Source organism: Dama dama, chromosome 11 (genome assembly GCF_033118175.1).
Source record: "Dama dama isolate Ldn47 chromosome 11, ASM3311817v1, whole genome shotgun sequence".
Classification (NCBI taxonomy): domain Eukaryota; kingdom Metazoa; phylum Chordata; class Mammalia; order Artiodactyla; family Cervidae; genus Dama; species Dama dama.
The window spans coordinates 13,115,228-13,131,100 of NC_083691.1; the positions used below are offsets into that span (position 1 = coordinate 13,115,228).

The 15,873-nt window shown below is 41.3% G+C and overlaps 2 protein-coding genes across 2 annotated transcripts; both read right to left on the minus strand.

Annotated features, from left to right (window-relative positions):
* Positions 1–2,846: 2,846 nt before the first annotated feature.
* Positions 2,847–3,788, minus strand: LOC133064512 (olfactory receptor 1J4-like). Its single transcript, XM_061154729.1, has one exon. It carries the CDS (start codon positions 3,786–3,788, stop codon positions 2,847–2,849), a length of 942 nt encoding a protein of 313 aa, XP_061010712.1.
* Positions 3,789–10,262: 6,474 nt separating this feature from the next.
* Positions 10,263–11,204, minus strand: LOC133065271 (olfactory receptor 1J4-like). The gene has a single exon (XM_061156088.1). The coding sequence runs from the start codon at positions 11,202–11,204 to the stop codon at positions 10,263–10,265; it is 942 nt and encodes a 313-aa protein (XP_061012071.1).
* Between the last annotated feature and the right edge of the window lie 4,669 nt (positions 11,205–15,873).

A 15,873-nucleotide genomic window follows, 5' to 3' on the forward strand; every position in this document is an offset into this window, starting at 1 on the left:
GCTTGAGAAATCCCATGAACAGAGGCGCCTGGTGGGCTACAGTCCATGGGGTCACAAGAGTTGGACATGACTTAGCAACGAAACCAATGGTTAGTGATGTTGAGCATCATTTCATGTGCCTATTGGCCACCTGTATGTCTTCTTTGGAAAAATATCCATTTCATATCCTCTGCTCATTTTTCATTGGATTGTCTGATTGTTTATAATCTAGTTGTATAAATTTTTTATAATTTGGGGGGATATTAATCCCTTTTCAGACATATTATTTGCAAATATTTTCTTCCATTGTTAGGTTGCCTTTTCATTCTGTGGAGATTTCCTTTGCTGTGAATTTATAAATTGATGTAGTACCAACTGTTTACTTTTGCTTTGGTTGCCTTTGCTTTTGGTGTCAAAATTTTAAAAAATCACCATCAAAAACAGTGTCTAGGAGATTGTTGCCTATATCTTTTTCTAGGATTTTAGTGCTTTCAAGTCTATGTTCAAGTCTTTAATCCATTTTGAGTTAATTTTTGTACTTGTTTTAGGAGTATAAGATAGTAGTCCAATTTCACTCTTTTTCATGTAGCTGTCCAGTTTTCCTAACACTATTTATTGAAGAGACTGTCCTTTCCCCATTGTATATTGTTGGTACTTTTTTGGTAAACTTAATTGACCATATACATGTAGGTTTATTAATACTTCCAGTCTCTCTATTCTGTTCCACTATATCTATGCATCTGTTTTAAGCTAATGTCATACTGTTTTGATTGCTATAACTTTGCACTGTAGTTAGAAATCATGATATGTGCTGCTTCAAGTGTTTTTTTCCCCTCAAGATTGCTTTGACTATTCAGGGTCTTTTGTGAATCCAAAACCCAAAGTAAGCAAAACAAAGAAAATGATAATAAAAAAGCAGAAATATGTGAAAGAGAAAACAGAAAAAGCAATATATAATAACAATAAAACCAAAAATTGGTTCTTTGAAGAAAATAATAAAAGTTGTCAACCAAGTTGATTAAGAAAAAAGACACAAATTAAAACATTAGGTATAGGTGAAGGGAGGGCAGGCTTACAAAAGTATATGAGGAAACTGTTCAGGGTGACCTTTGAGGATTATGGATATGATTGTTATCTTGATTATGGTAATTGTTTCACATGTAGATGTCAAGATACCTTCAGTTGAACATTTAAAAACTATATGTCAATTACACCCCAATAAAACTGTAAATGAAAATGAAGAAATAAGACATGCAGGAGTCCCCTTGGACAACAGAGAAATTTTCCATTGAGACCCCCTCCCCCATTATCTTAATTAACCCAATTTTCATATCAGGGAAGACTTTCCACACAAATGTATTTCACAAAGAAATTAACATGGAAATATGTTTTTTCTCCATCTTCATTTTCCAAGCAGATTCCTTTGGAAATAAGCTTTGTTTCCATCCAGCTACTATCTAAAGGATGGGAGATCAGAGTTACATCTGCCATATTGTAATGTCTCATCAAAGGATGATTCTTTTTGTTTGGTTTTGGTCCACATTTCGTTATCTACAAGGTTCCCAAGGATAATTGCAAAACTTTGGCAAAATTTTACTCTTGTGTTCTACCATATAAATTCTCTATAGCAATTCTCAGTATAGGTACAAAAGTGAAAGTATTAGTTGCTCAGTCGTGTCTGACTCTTTGCGACCTCATGAACTGTAGCCCGCCAGGCTGCTCTGTCCATGGAATTCTCCAGGCAAGAATACTGGAGTGGGTTGCCATTTCCTTCTCCAGGGAGTCTTCCTGACACAGGGATCAAAACAGGGTCTCTGGCATTGCAGGCAGATTCTTTACCATCTGAGCCACCAGGAAAGTCCAGTGTAGGTACAGGTGTTTTTAAGACATGAATCTTGACTCAGTTTTATGTGCTTCTCTTAATCATTTAGTCCAAGTGTCCTCAACCTTGACTGTGCATTAGAATCAACTGTCAGAGGTTTGGTATTGTGTTTAGACTTTGAAAACCCATAAGAAGCATTTAATTGATCAGATGATCCTATAGCTAAAGCAGCATTTTGAATGTTCTTACCCTAAACTTACAAGTTAAGTTGAGACAGCTATAGAATAAAATATGATAAAAATTGAGAGTGAAACTAAGGAGTTGATTGTTAAAATATGGATTATTATTAATTTTATACAGCCATTTTAAGAGTGACCTAATTACCAACACCACCAAGTTTCACAAACATTGATACAAACTCATATAAGAGGTTCACATAAACACTACAAAAGATAACCATTTCCAAACCACAGCACATTTGACATCTCTAATATTCTCAACATAGGCATCAGAAACTTAAAGAATGAGAATACATAGCTGTTTAAAATGCCTAACAAATCTAAATAGCAAATAAATTAGCAGTCAAAATTTCTTTTTCTTTGAAGAGGAAACATATGTATCGAAGTAGGGATTTTTTTGGTCTACCCGTAACTGTAAGTCGATAGTGTAATTGTAAAAGATGAGATTTCCTACTCATGACTTAAAAGACATTTGGTGCTTTGAAGACAGCTAAGATGATGGTGCTCTAATGTTGCCAGATCTCAAGGCTTATGAAACATAAAGAGACATAAAATAAAGCTAAAACAAAAAGAAATTGGTTTAAAAGGACACAGGTGGTTACAACAAATAGCACTTGGTGTGTCTATGCCTGGAATTCACTGGTTTCAGGAGGAGAAAACAGAAAAGAACAAGCAACCCAAGTGGCTGGAAACATGGGAGTGCAGTGGATACCAGCACAAGGATGGTCTTCAGCGTGGTTTTCCATGGAGGAATGTCTGACACTGGTGCCATTCACTGAAGGAAGAACCGAAACGGTGAAGTACGGCTACTTAGAGAAGAAGATCTCCCTCCTGGAAAGTCTCCTGAGAGCCCTCTTCATATCTCTGTTCCTCAGACTGTAGATGAAAGGGTTCAGCATGGGTGTGACCACTGTGTACATCACTGAAGCTATTACGTTCTTGTCATTAGAGGTGCTGGATGAGGGTAAAGTATAAAGTCCAATAATTGTTCCATAAAATAGGAAAACCACAGAGAGGTGGGAGCCACATGTGGACAATGCTTTGCAGATCCCCTTGGTGGAAGGGACCTTCAGGATGGTGGCCCCGATGCGGCCATAAGAGATCAGGATGCATACTAGTGGGAGGACAATGACGGCCACTCCTACTGTGAAAATGGCCAGCTCATTGAGGGATGTGTCTGAGCAGGAGAGCTTCAGCAGGGCATCAAGGTCACAGAAGAAATGGGGGATAGTGTGGTCAGCACAAAAGGACACCTGGGTCAGGAGGAGGGTGTGACATAGGGCGCTGGCACAGGAGAGAATCCAGGACACAGTTACTAGTAATATGCACAGTCCCTGTCCCAAGGTGGTGGAGTAGTGGAGAGGGTGGCAGATGGCCACGTACCTATCATAGGCCATTGAGGTGAGCAGGAAATCATCCAGATCAGTAAAAAAGAGGAAGAAATATGTCTGTGTTACACACCCTACATAGGAGATGGATTGATGCTGAGTCTGCATGTTCATGAGCATCTTAGGGACGGTGACAGATGAGAAGGAGATGTCAGTGAGGGCCAAGTGGCTGAGGAAGAAGTACATGGGGGTGTGGAGGTGAGGGTCCAGCCTGATGAGCAGGACGATGAGCAGGTTGCCCAACACTGTAGTCAGGTACACCGCCAGGAACAGGGCGAAGAATATACCCTGCTGCTCTGGCCGGATGGGGAACCCCAGGAGAAGGAATTCAGAAATGCTGCTCTGGTTCTCCCTCCTCATGCTCCTTGTCTGCTTAGATTGGAAATGTCCCAGATGATAAATCATGATAACAACAATCACTGTAGGGCTATCTACTTTCCACTGAGGAATTCCTCAGGATATTCCTCACATGCTATCACCTCAATCCCCACCCTCCCCCAGTGGAGCAGGAGGAAGTTATCAGAGCTCCAATGAGCAAAAATTGTCCTTCAGTTTTATTTATTTGTTTAACAATATGAGAGACAAGTTAGGTTCTATCAGGAGACTCTTTGCTGGAGAAAACAAAGACAGAGAAAGACCCTTCCTTCAGGGAGCTCATATGTTCAGGAGTAGCCTCTTCAGAAACTTGCTCAGTTCATTGTATTTGTGATCAGATTTCTAGTGGGTTCTGACTCCAAGACATTCTAGTTACTTGCATCAACTTACTCTCTGCCAGCTTCATTTTGAACCTCTACCAATACCCACAGTAACACACATAGGGACTGTAGAAGAATTAAATGATTCAATGTGAGTTATGATATTAGTACAATGTTCACATAGTAAGGGCAGAGATACATCATTTAATATCTTCACACCAGTGTGAGTATCCAGATAGATCCTGGATTATCTTCAGAAACCCATTCACTACACCAGGAATGGGAGGAGACCGGGTAGCTGATCTCAAAGCTGTGTTAATCTACATGGGCTCCTAATGTCCCAAGGGAGATGCAGACACACACACACACACACACACACACACACACACACACACACACACACACCCTAGACCCTGTGGTTAATTTCCTGATAGAGCTTAACTTGATGCATTTTGTTTAATTTGGAGCAAAATAAATTGTATTTCACCCATCTCCATTGTTGTTCATTTCCCTGCATCTACCTTTAGTGAATCAAATTGTCTCAATCTAGGTAGTCATATGCAGTGAGGCACTGGAACATTTGCCCTAGGATATCAGAGACGGTAGATGCTATATGATAAGTGATGCCTATTAGAATTAATATTTATCTGATTTCTATGGCTAGTCCCCACTATCAGTCCTAATGTAATTGACATTTACTGAGCATGGGGTCTACTATGCACCAGACAAAATAAATGGATTTTAGTATACACATCATGTGTGTGTGATGCTCAAGCTAAGAGATGCTAAGAAACCAGCCCTTGATCACATAGCCAGTAACTGTGAGAGTCATCACTCTTTACTCAACTTTTTATTAAGTCTCTACTCTTATTTACATACTCTCCCTTCCCTTATTTAATTGATCAGAAGAGCAATGCCTTTGAGACATGTTATTTCAGTCTTTGAAAGAGGATTTCTATGCTCAATATGACCTCAACCACCAAGGCACCCATCTGCCATCACTCATACCTATATCCATTTAGATTCCCACAGCCTACCCTGTACAAATGGCTTCCATATGCTTTCAATTGTATGCAGCCAGCATACATTTTGTGTCTGAGAAGGAGCAAAAACAGTGACTTATTTTCTTTCATTCTACTAATGTGAGAAGTGTGTCACTTACAAAATGTATTTGGTGGTAGAACTTGATCTCAAAGTCTGCTGATACTCTGTTCATTAGGGACAGACTTCCCATTTGGGGGTGGGGGAGTGGGTAATGGAATTAAAATACCCAAATGCCTAGAAGGGGCTTCACAGGTGGTGCTAGTGGTAAAGAGCCCACCTGCCAATGCAGGAGACATAAGAGACATGGGTTCAACTCCTGTGACAGGAAGATCCCCTGGAGGACAGCAGGGCAACCCACTCCAGCGTTCTGGCCTGGAGAATCCCATGGACAGAGGAGCCTGGCAGGCTAAAGTCCGTAGGGTTGCAAAGAGAAGGACACAGCTGAAGCAACTTATCATGCATGATGCACGCCTAGAAGAGGAAACTGACATTAACACGCAGGACTGCAAATCTGATAGTAGTAGATCCTTATTCCAGACCAAGGTGATTCTCAGGAACACAAGGACACTAGAAGGAAGGAGGTGACCTCCCACCCTATGGGGTCTGGATGCTTATTGACAATTTTTGGGTGAAACCTCAACCAAGAGCTCTGGCTTCTCTGGAAGGGAGAGTGCTGGATGGAGTGAGCAGGAAGCCTGAAGCAGGCACAGAGCTACATGTCAAGAGGTGAACCAGAAGAAAGGAAGCATTCATCATGTGTTTAAATGGCAATGTGAGAGATACTCAGGACTGAAGCTGTAACCTAACGTTTGGGAGAGAATCTTTGCATGAACTTTCTGTTCTAACTGACATGACATATTCTCCCATGTTAGAGTTACCTGAAGAAGAGCCAGCCAGAGACATTAGCCTCCATTTGGGAAATAATATACAGCTGGCTAGGTCTTACTACATGCCTGACATGCAGACAATATCTCATAGCATATTGTTACCTTATTTTACATTTAAGGCTGCGGACCTCAGAGAGATCAAATGTTAAGCCCAGAAAACTATTGCATGGCACAACCAGATTCCTAGAGCACCAGAACCTGGACACTGAACCAGGTTACCATGCTCCTAAAGTGTCAATATGAACAATACTGAAGGCCCGAGTGGGACATGTTTAGGGCTCTGGGTACTTTATAGGAAAAGTCAACTCACCAAGTCCAATGGCAGCAATAGGTCCTGAGGAGGATCCAATTTGAAAGTGCCTTGGTGGGTTCTGGTCTGAGTCAAGAGGAACACTGAAAAGACTGTCCTACACACAGGCACATGTGTGCGTGTATACACAAACACACCTACACATACACAGCTTTATTAGAATTTAATCCCTTGCATTTCCCCTATCACTTCTGGGTGAGTTTAGTAGAGATGTGAGTCTTTTAAATACAGTACAGACACCTCTACACCTGTAGTTTCTCTCTTTCTCCCACATGTATACTTCACAACACACATACTGTTAAATGGTAATTTCCTATTCTCTCTGACATATGCATGCCATGGATGAAGATGATCAGGGTATAAATCTGTTTCACAGGAAGTTCATAAATAAGCATTCTCTCCTATGAGGCAAAGCACACATAACATACAAAGAGCCCCACAAAGAACTGACAAAAAAACATGTAATAGAAATGCATATGTACAGGCACTCCCAGACAATCACAAATATTCAAATCACAACAACACAGAGAGTCACACAAACACTACACAGGCAACATAGACTTAACCACTAAAGTACATATACTACTCATAGATTTCTAGCCATGCCTGGTCAATGCACATCCCAGGTGGAGATTTTCCGTATATGAGTCAGCAACACACATGTAGAAAACACAGAACATGCACACTCAGTCTCATAATCACACACAGTTTACACGAGCCCCTTCTGACCCATGTTTGTTATCAATATGCTCAAATACCTTCTGCTCTGGGATATTACCTTAGTCCTTGCTTTCTTTCCAACAGATCCAGGAGCCAAAGGACAAGATACAGCCTCTGTGGTTCAGGGACTGTCATAGACTTGCATGTTTGTTTATCAGTAACAGAACAATGGGCAGGAGGCTTTTATTTTATAGAAGAAGGAACACATGAGGGAAAAACACCCAGGATCACCAATAAAGAAACAGTCAATGTGGGCTAATTGAACAACATTCCTGCTGGCCTCTAGGGGAGGGGCCTGTGCAGGGGCCAGAGGTGCTGAAACCCTGGAGTCCCTGGGGACAGTGTTTCTGATGCTGGTGATAACTTGGTCTCCTTTCTGTCTGATCTGCTTGTTTCAGGTGGGTGGCAAAGGGACCAAAGTCAGTCTTGGGCTTCATAAATGTTCATGGAGATAAAGTAAGCCTGCTCCCATGTCAGAGCACGGCTCCTGGACCTCTGGCACAAGCCATGCCTAGAATTCACTGGTCTCCCCACTGCCTGGAGAGGCTCCTATAGAGCAGGGGCTGAGCCTAGCTCAGAACATTGAAGAACAGAAGAATGTACCCCATAGGTCATGACAAAGACACTGTTGGAATTGATTTTGGACTCTGTCACTTACTGTGAGCTCCTAAACAAGAGCTCCTAAACAGTATAATTCAGTTCTACAGTACTCAGTCTGAAATGTAACTTGGGGTTACGAATCGTACCTTCCTCAAGAGGTTGTTGTGAGGATTAAAAGAGATAATACACATTAGCATTCTTATCGCAGTGCCTGGTACATGAAAATGTGTAATAATTGTTAGGGGATATCAGCAATAATTTTTAAATCTCAGGACATTTAATTAACTTTATGTATTCATTTGTTCTTTCTGATATATATTGACTAAAGACTTTACAAAGGTGACAAGCTAGGCTGTGGGACACAGAGTAGATAAAATACAAACATACTGGAATGGGTAGTCTTTCCCTTCTCCAGGGGATCTTCCCAACCTAGGGATCAAACAGGTCTCCTGCATTGCAGGCAGATTCTTTATCACCTGAGCAACCAGGGAAGTACATGTTATTTGGTATAGCTTGCAGTTTAAGGGGAGGAAACAAAAACCCAAAACAAAACAAGTCTACATAGTAAAACAAGAACACAAAAAATCGAAATAGTACAATCTGTGACTTGGCAGTTGGTAAAAATCATCATGGTATTAACAGATCAGGATAGGGATATGAGAAGTGACTAGAAACACATTTAAGCAAAGTAGTCAGAGTAGGCATCCTGAGAAAGTTAGATATGAATAAAAAATAGTTCATTCAAATGAGAATGTTTTCATAACCTTTAATGAAAGGAGGAAGAAATTTCTTTCTGAGGAGGAAGCTTCACACTCCAACAAATAATTTATTAAATCTGTAGAGAACTGACTAATATACTAAATCCACATTTTGCCTTGCCATTCTAAATCAACCCATAGTCACAGTTGCCATCACCATAATTGCTGGGATAGCTACCTCCAGTGTACTCCATCTCTCAAAAATGCATGATTTTCTAGGTCCTACTCAAGGCTGTGTATCATTTTAAGAAGCTTCCCAAATCATCAGCCTTGAGACACACACATTTGCCTCCAAATATGATGAGGTTCGTTTATTCTGACCCTAAAAATTTTCATGTATGCCAAAGACACTTTGGTTGATGTTTCTCTTTGTCCAGCTGACTAACACAGGCCTGCCCACATAGACGGGCTCAGTAATAGTTATAATCAATAGATCAGCTCCCTTTCTACAGACAAAGGAGTAACAAAGCTAAATCAAAATCCAAAATACTGACAATGCTAAATGCTGGTGAGGATGCGGAGCAACAAGAACCCTGGTTCAGTGCTGGTAGGAATACAAATTGGTACAGCCCCTTTGGTAGACCCCTGTTTGTCTGAGGTCTAGAGGCTAGGAAGTCCAAGATCAAGGTGCCATCTGTTCATGTGTATGTCAAAATATCTTCAGTTGAACTTTTAAAAACTGTATGTCAATTACACCCCCAATAAAACTGTAAATAAAAATGAAAAATTAGAAATAAGCCGGAGTCCCCAAACAACAGAAATATTTTCCATTGAGACCTCCCCCCCGCCATTATCTTAATTAACACAATTTTCACACTAGGGAATACTTTCCATACAAAGACATTTCACAGAAATATTAAACATGGAAATATGTTTTTATCCATCTTCATTTTTCAGAGCAGATTCCTTTGGAAGCCTGTCTTTTGCAGTCAGCCACTATCTAAAGAGATCAGAGTTATATCTGCCTTATTGCAATGTCTCATCAAGCGATGATTCTTTGTGTTCGGTTTTGGTACATATTTCATTATCCACAAGGCTCCCAAGGATAAGATGTTCTTTCAGCTGTGGCAAAACTTTGGCAAAAATTTCCTCCTGGATTCTACCATAAAAATTCTCTATAGAATTCCCAGGGTAGTTGTAGACATTTATTTTTTAGAATATGTATCTTGATTCAGTTCCCTGTGCTTTTCTTAATCACCATAGTCCAAGTGTCATCATCTAGTATTCTTGACATAGGCATCAGAAACTTAAAGAATGAGAAGATATAGCTTTTAAAAATGTTATTTTTAAAAATAACATTAAAATTTAAAAACTGTTATTTGCTCTAACACATTCAAAGAGCAAATAAATTTGCAGTCAAATTTTCTTTTTCCTTAAAAAGGAAACATGTATCAAAATAAGGGGTCTTTTTGCCTGTTCATAACTATAAATCAATAGTGTAATTGTTAAAGATGACACTTCCTACTCATGACTTAAAAGACATTTGGTGCTTTGAAGATAGTGAAACGATGGTGCTTTAGTGTGTTGCCAGATCCCAAGGCTTATGAAACAGAAAGAGACAAAAAATAAAGCTAAAGCAAAAAGAAGTTGGTTCAAAAAACACAGATGGTTACAACAAATAGCACTTGCTGTGTGTCTACGCCTGGGACTCACTGGTTTCAGGAAGAGCAAACAAAAGAACAAGCAAAGCAAGTGGCAGGAAGCAGGGACGCACAGTGGGTACGGCAACAGGCTGGTCCTTGGCATAGACGTCCACGGGGGAATCTCTGACAGGTGCCATTTGGTTCTTCAGAATCAGAAGCTGAGAAGGTGAGGTATTGTTACTTAGAGAAGAAGATCTCCCACCTGGAAAGTCTCCCAAGAGCCCCCTTCATGTCCCTGTTCCTCAGACTGTAGATGAAAGGGTTCAGCATAGGCGTGACCACTGTGTACATCACTGAAGCAATTATGTCTTTGTCATTGGAGTTGTTTGATGGTGGGAAAATGTACAGAACCATAATTGTCCCGTAGAATAGGAAAACCACAGAGAGGTGGGAGCCGCAGGTGGACAAGGCTTTGTAAATCCCTTTGGTTGAGGGGACTCTCAGGATGGAGGCCCCGATGGGGACATAAGACACTAGGATGCCAGTGAGTGGTATGATGATTCCCAGTGCCCCCACAGTGAAGATGACCAACTCATTGAGGGAGGTGTCTGAGCAGGAGAGCTTAAGCAGGGCAGCAAGATCACAAAAGAAATGAGGGATTGTGTTATCAGCACAGAAGGACAGCCGCACCAGGCTGAGCGTGTGGGACATTGCACTGCTACAGGAGAAGATCCAGGACACAGCCACCAGTGAAATGCACAGGTTTCCTCGCATGATGATGGTGTAGTGGAGAGGGTGACAGATGGCCACGTACCTGTCATAGGCCATCACTGCAAGAAGGAGATTATCAACACAACCAAAAAATATGAAAAAATACATCTGTGTTACACACCCTGCATAGGGGATCGATTGATCCCGAGTGTGCATGTTTATCAGCATCTTAGGGACGGTGACAGATGAAAAGGAGATGTCAGTGAGGGCCAAGTGGCTGAGGAAGAAGTACATAGGGGTGTGGAGGTGAGGGTCCAGCCTGATGAGCAGGATGATGAGCAGGTTGCCCAGCACCGTGGTCAGGTACATGCCCAGGAACAGGGCAAAGAACGCACCCTGCTGCTCTGGCCAGATGGGGAGCCCCAGGAGGAGGAACTCGGACACGCTGCTCTGGTTCTCCCTCCTCATGCTCCTCTCCTGTCTGCTGGAGATGAAGGATAGAGGGAAATGTCAGAAGCTTTGACCACACTAGGGTCTCAAAGTTACTCTCAGAGAAAAAGAATTTTCTCCTAAATTTCTTTTATCACCTAGTATTGCCAAAGCAAGCGACACATCCTCAATGCTCAATATGGTTCCTTTTGATGAAAACCAGAGCAAATTCGTTCTTCAGTTTTCTTTTTAATTAACAGTGTTTCTGGCATTAAGATTTTGACTGGAGATACATGAATAAACAGGACACACAGGACCACTTCTCTCTGGATACTAACCCTCTAGGGAACATCTGCCAAAGGACTGACCAACATTATGGACCTGAAGCCAGATTCCTCGTGTTGTGATCCTGGCCCCACCTCTTTTTAGCTAAATGACTTGGGTTGCTAAATCTCTCTTGGCCTCACATGTGCCTCTATAATGCAAAGATACTAACATCACACAGTCATAGAGTTAATAAGAGCATTCTATTTCAATGCATATTAATATCTAAGAACAGTGTCCTACATAAAATACATACAAAATTTTCTCAATTATTTTTTGATAGGACAAGTATCCAAAAAACTCAGTATCAAATTCAAGGATTTAATAAAACAGTATTATGAGATGGTCAGCACAAAGGTCCAAGAAACTGGCCTAAAATTTGCATCTATCTGAGCACACACACACTAAGGTGAACAGAGTTCAGATATCACTGGGGTCAGTTCCCCAGTGGGAAGACACCAGAGATCTGAGATCTGGGGTCTGAGAGCTAGGAGATACTGAAGGATTGGAGGGTCTATTAGAATTCAGTTACCTGACTGACCATTCACTACTTCCCAAAATTGATCTTCACATTGAATAATTACTGACATTGAATGAACACTATGTCAAACTAAAACATTTTTGGAAAATAGGCTCACTAAATTTTTTCAACAGTCCTAAGAGGTAGGTGTTATTAAACTTCATTGTAAACATACTGAGAAGCAGTAGGAAGCTAGCATGGTCACACAGTAACTTCTATAGTCACAATTGTCTCTTGTGTTTTTTTAAATGTATTGGAATCTCTGCTCTTGTGACTCTACTATTTCTCCTTCTCTTTAGTTAGACAGAATAGGCAGGATCTTAAGAACTGTTATTTCAAAATTTGAAGGATTCTCTCTGCTCAGATAACTGTCAATACTCAAATTCCTGCAGCCCTTTAGTGTGTAAATGGCTTTTATTTGCCTTCAATTTTGTTCAGTCCATCAGTGTTTATTTGTATCTGGAAAATAGTAATTTTTCCCCATCATTTCACTAACAGGAGTAGTGAAATAAATTAAATAATCTCACATAGATACTGTATAGTGGAGCCTGGACTCAAAGGTTGATTTTCTGATAATATTTTCACTAGAGAGAGGACCCACTCATTTATTTTTATGGGTGGTAGAGAGGCAGCATTTAAATGTGAAATATGAAAAGTTAAAGTGAAAAGGTAAAATACGCTTGGGAGAGAATGATAAACATTAACATTGTGTAAGGATCTCTCACTAGATGCTTGCTCCAGACCAGGAAGTTGCTCGAGGTCATTAATTGACTCAGTTCATAAGGCAGAAGAAGGGTCCAGGCTCTGGACTATTCTGCCAAGGACTGCCTTCTCCCTGAAAGTTGCTAGGTCAGACTTAACCCAGGATCACAAAGATCTCCTGGAGGAGAAACAGAGCACATAATGACAACAAGGAGCTGGGAATAATACAGAAGTGATTCTATGATTCCATCAACACCATGTGGAATGAGGTGGTCACAGAATTGCTCAGTAATAAAGAGAAGTGGCAAACTGGGGGAGTGCGGCCTGGAGAAGGTTGGGAAAGAGCCTATGGATGGGCTTAATTTTCCTGTCTTCATACCAAATTTTGCCTCCTGAGTAGTGGAGAAATGGAGGGTCAGGTGTCTTAGCCTCCATGAGCCTACAATTTACTATTGAATAAGAGCTTGCAATGTGTCTAGAACGTCTGAAGCACCTTACACACAAGATCTTTCAGCAATCATCAGGATTCCATTGACAGTAGAGGATGCTGAGCATCACCAAAGCCAAATCCAAAGCTATTAAGTGGGGGAAAGACAAAGATTTGAATGTAGACATTTGTGACATCAGAAATGAGTATTTTGTTTCTAAAATGTATTACCAAAATTGAAGAAGGATGTCAAAAGTGTTGGGTTTCCACTACTGTTGGAATATTTACATCACTGACAAATGGATGTCAGAAGTGCCTCAAAGTGGGCTTCCTTTGGAGCTGCCTGTGTGGATTATAGTCTCAGCCAAATGGAGAGCTAAAATATGAGACCATTATGCACACACACACACAAACCTGTATCTTCAGTGTGAAGTAAGTCAAGATGTGGGATTTTTTACACAAAGGCACTCACACAGCATCACAGACAAACACTTGCCAAATGGATTTTTATTTTTCTCTAATTTGGGCTTCCCAGGAACCACAGTGGCACACAGGAGACCCAGGTTCAATCCCTGGGTTGGTAAAATCCCCTGAAGTAGGAAATGGCAACCCACTCCAGTATTCTTGCCTGGAAAATTTCATGGACTAGAAGACCCTGGTGGGTTACAGTCCATGGGGTTGCAAAGCAGTCAGAAATGACTTTGCACACACATACACACAAACATGCTCAAACTATTAATAGGTGAATACAGTCAGGATGTGAGTCAGCTTCAAATCTATGCAAAACTCACAAACAAAATGCACATGTGCAGTGCAGCTACACACAAACTCTCAAGCATCCTATACCACAGACATTGCAGACCAAGAAGTCACACATATTCAAATCATGAGTCATGCACAAGGCCTTATATTCAACATACAAGCAATGAATGGAAGTAAAAGGAGCACACACTGATAGGAAATTTCCAGCTTCTCTGGAAATCCAATTACACAAACACACATAGTCATACAACACAACACACACACAGATGCATGCAATGTCCCTCCTGGTCACACATGCACACATTTACACGCAGACACACATGCACCACTGTGGAGATGTCTGGGCTCCTCCTGAGCTATAACGGTGCTATGAGTTCAGATACCTTCCGCTTCTTTCTGTTACCTGAATCTTCACTTTCTGCGCAAAAGACCCAGCATCCAAAGAAAAAGAGCAAACCTTGGTGGCCCGAGGACCTTTACAGACTCTCACGTCTGTTCAGCAGCCTCAAAACAACAGGCAAGAAGGTCTCCTTTGACTCATCAGAAAGAAAGCCCAGAGGAAAACAGCCACCAATCCCTGACTAGAGAAGCAGTTAACTGGGGGCTAATTGCCCAGCTTCCTCCTGGCCCCCAGATGGGGAGTATGTTTAGGGTCCAGAGGGACTGAGCTATACCTGGGGCCACAGGAGATATTGTCCCTAAAGTCAGTGGTACCCTGGGCTTCTGGTCAAATCTCTGAGTGGGAAGTGGAAGTTCCCCTATTGCCCACAGCTTCTGCACTGTGAGTTCAGGTTCTCTGTACAGACAGTGTAAGGAACTCAGCAAGCTTCTGCAGGCTCCCCAACACCTACATAGGCTTCCATTAAAACACAAAGACCCTTAAAATGTATAAGGGTTTTTGATAGCAGCCATTCTGACCAGTGTGAGATTGTACCTCATTATGGTTTTAATTTGCATTTCTCTGAAAATGAGTGATGTTGAGCATAAATTCTGGAAAGCGTGCAGAGAAAAGGGAGCCCTCTTACACTGTTGGTGGGAATGCAAACTAGTACAGCCACTATAGAGAACAGCGTGGAGATTTCTTAAAAAACTGGAAATAGAATTGCCATATGATCCAGCAATCCCTCTCCAGGGCATACACACCGAGGAAAACAGAATTGAAATAGACACGTGTACCCCGGGGTTCATCGCAGCAGTGTTTACAATAGCTAGGACATGGAAGCAACCGAGATGTCCATTGGCAGACGAATGGATAAGAAAGCTGTGGTACATATACACAATGGAATATTACTCAGCTATTAAAAAGAATGCATTTGAATTAGTTCTAATGAGGTGGATGAAACTGGAGCCTATTACACAGAGTCAGTAAGTCAAAAAGAAAAACATGAATACAGTATATTAACGCATATATATGGAATTTAGAAAGATGGCAACAATGCAAGACAGCAAAAAAGACACAGATGTAAAGAACAGACTTTTGGACTCTGTGGGAGAAGGCGAGGGTGGGATGACTTGAGAGAATAATATTGAAACACATATATTACCATATGTGAAATAGATCGCCAGTCCAGGTTTGATGCATAAGACAGGCTACTCAGGGCTGGTGCACTGGGATGACCCTGAGAGATGGGATGGGGAGGGTGGTGGGAGGCGGGTTCAGGATGGGGGACACATGTACACCCATGGTTAATTCATGTCAATGTATGGCAAAAACCACTACAATATTGTAAAATAATTAGCCTCCAATTAAAATAAATGAATTAATTTTTAAAAATGTACAGGGCTCCCTACTCCTGAGGAGTAGGGAGATTGAAGTAGGGCTTCCCTTGTAGCTCAGCTGGTAAAGAATTCACCTGCATTGTGAGAGAGTGGGGTTCGATACCTGTGTTGGGAAGATCCCCTGGAGAAGGGAGAGGTTACACTCCTGTATTCTGGCCTGGAGAATTTCATGGACTGTATGATCCATGGGGTTG

Excerpts from the sequence above, each read along its gene's own strand:
- LOC133064512 (XM_061154729.1), bottom strand. The coding sequence starts at position 3,788 with ATGAGGAGGGAGAACCAGAGCAGCATTTCTGAATTCCTTCTCCTGGGG.
- LOC133065271 (XM_061156088.1), bottom strand. The coding sequence starts at position 11,204 with ATGAGGAGGGAGAACCAGAGCAGCGTGTCCGAGTTCCTCCTCCTGGGG.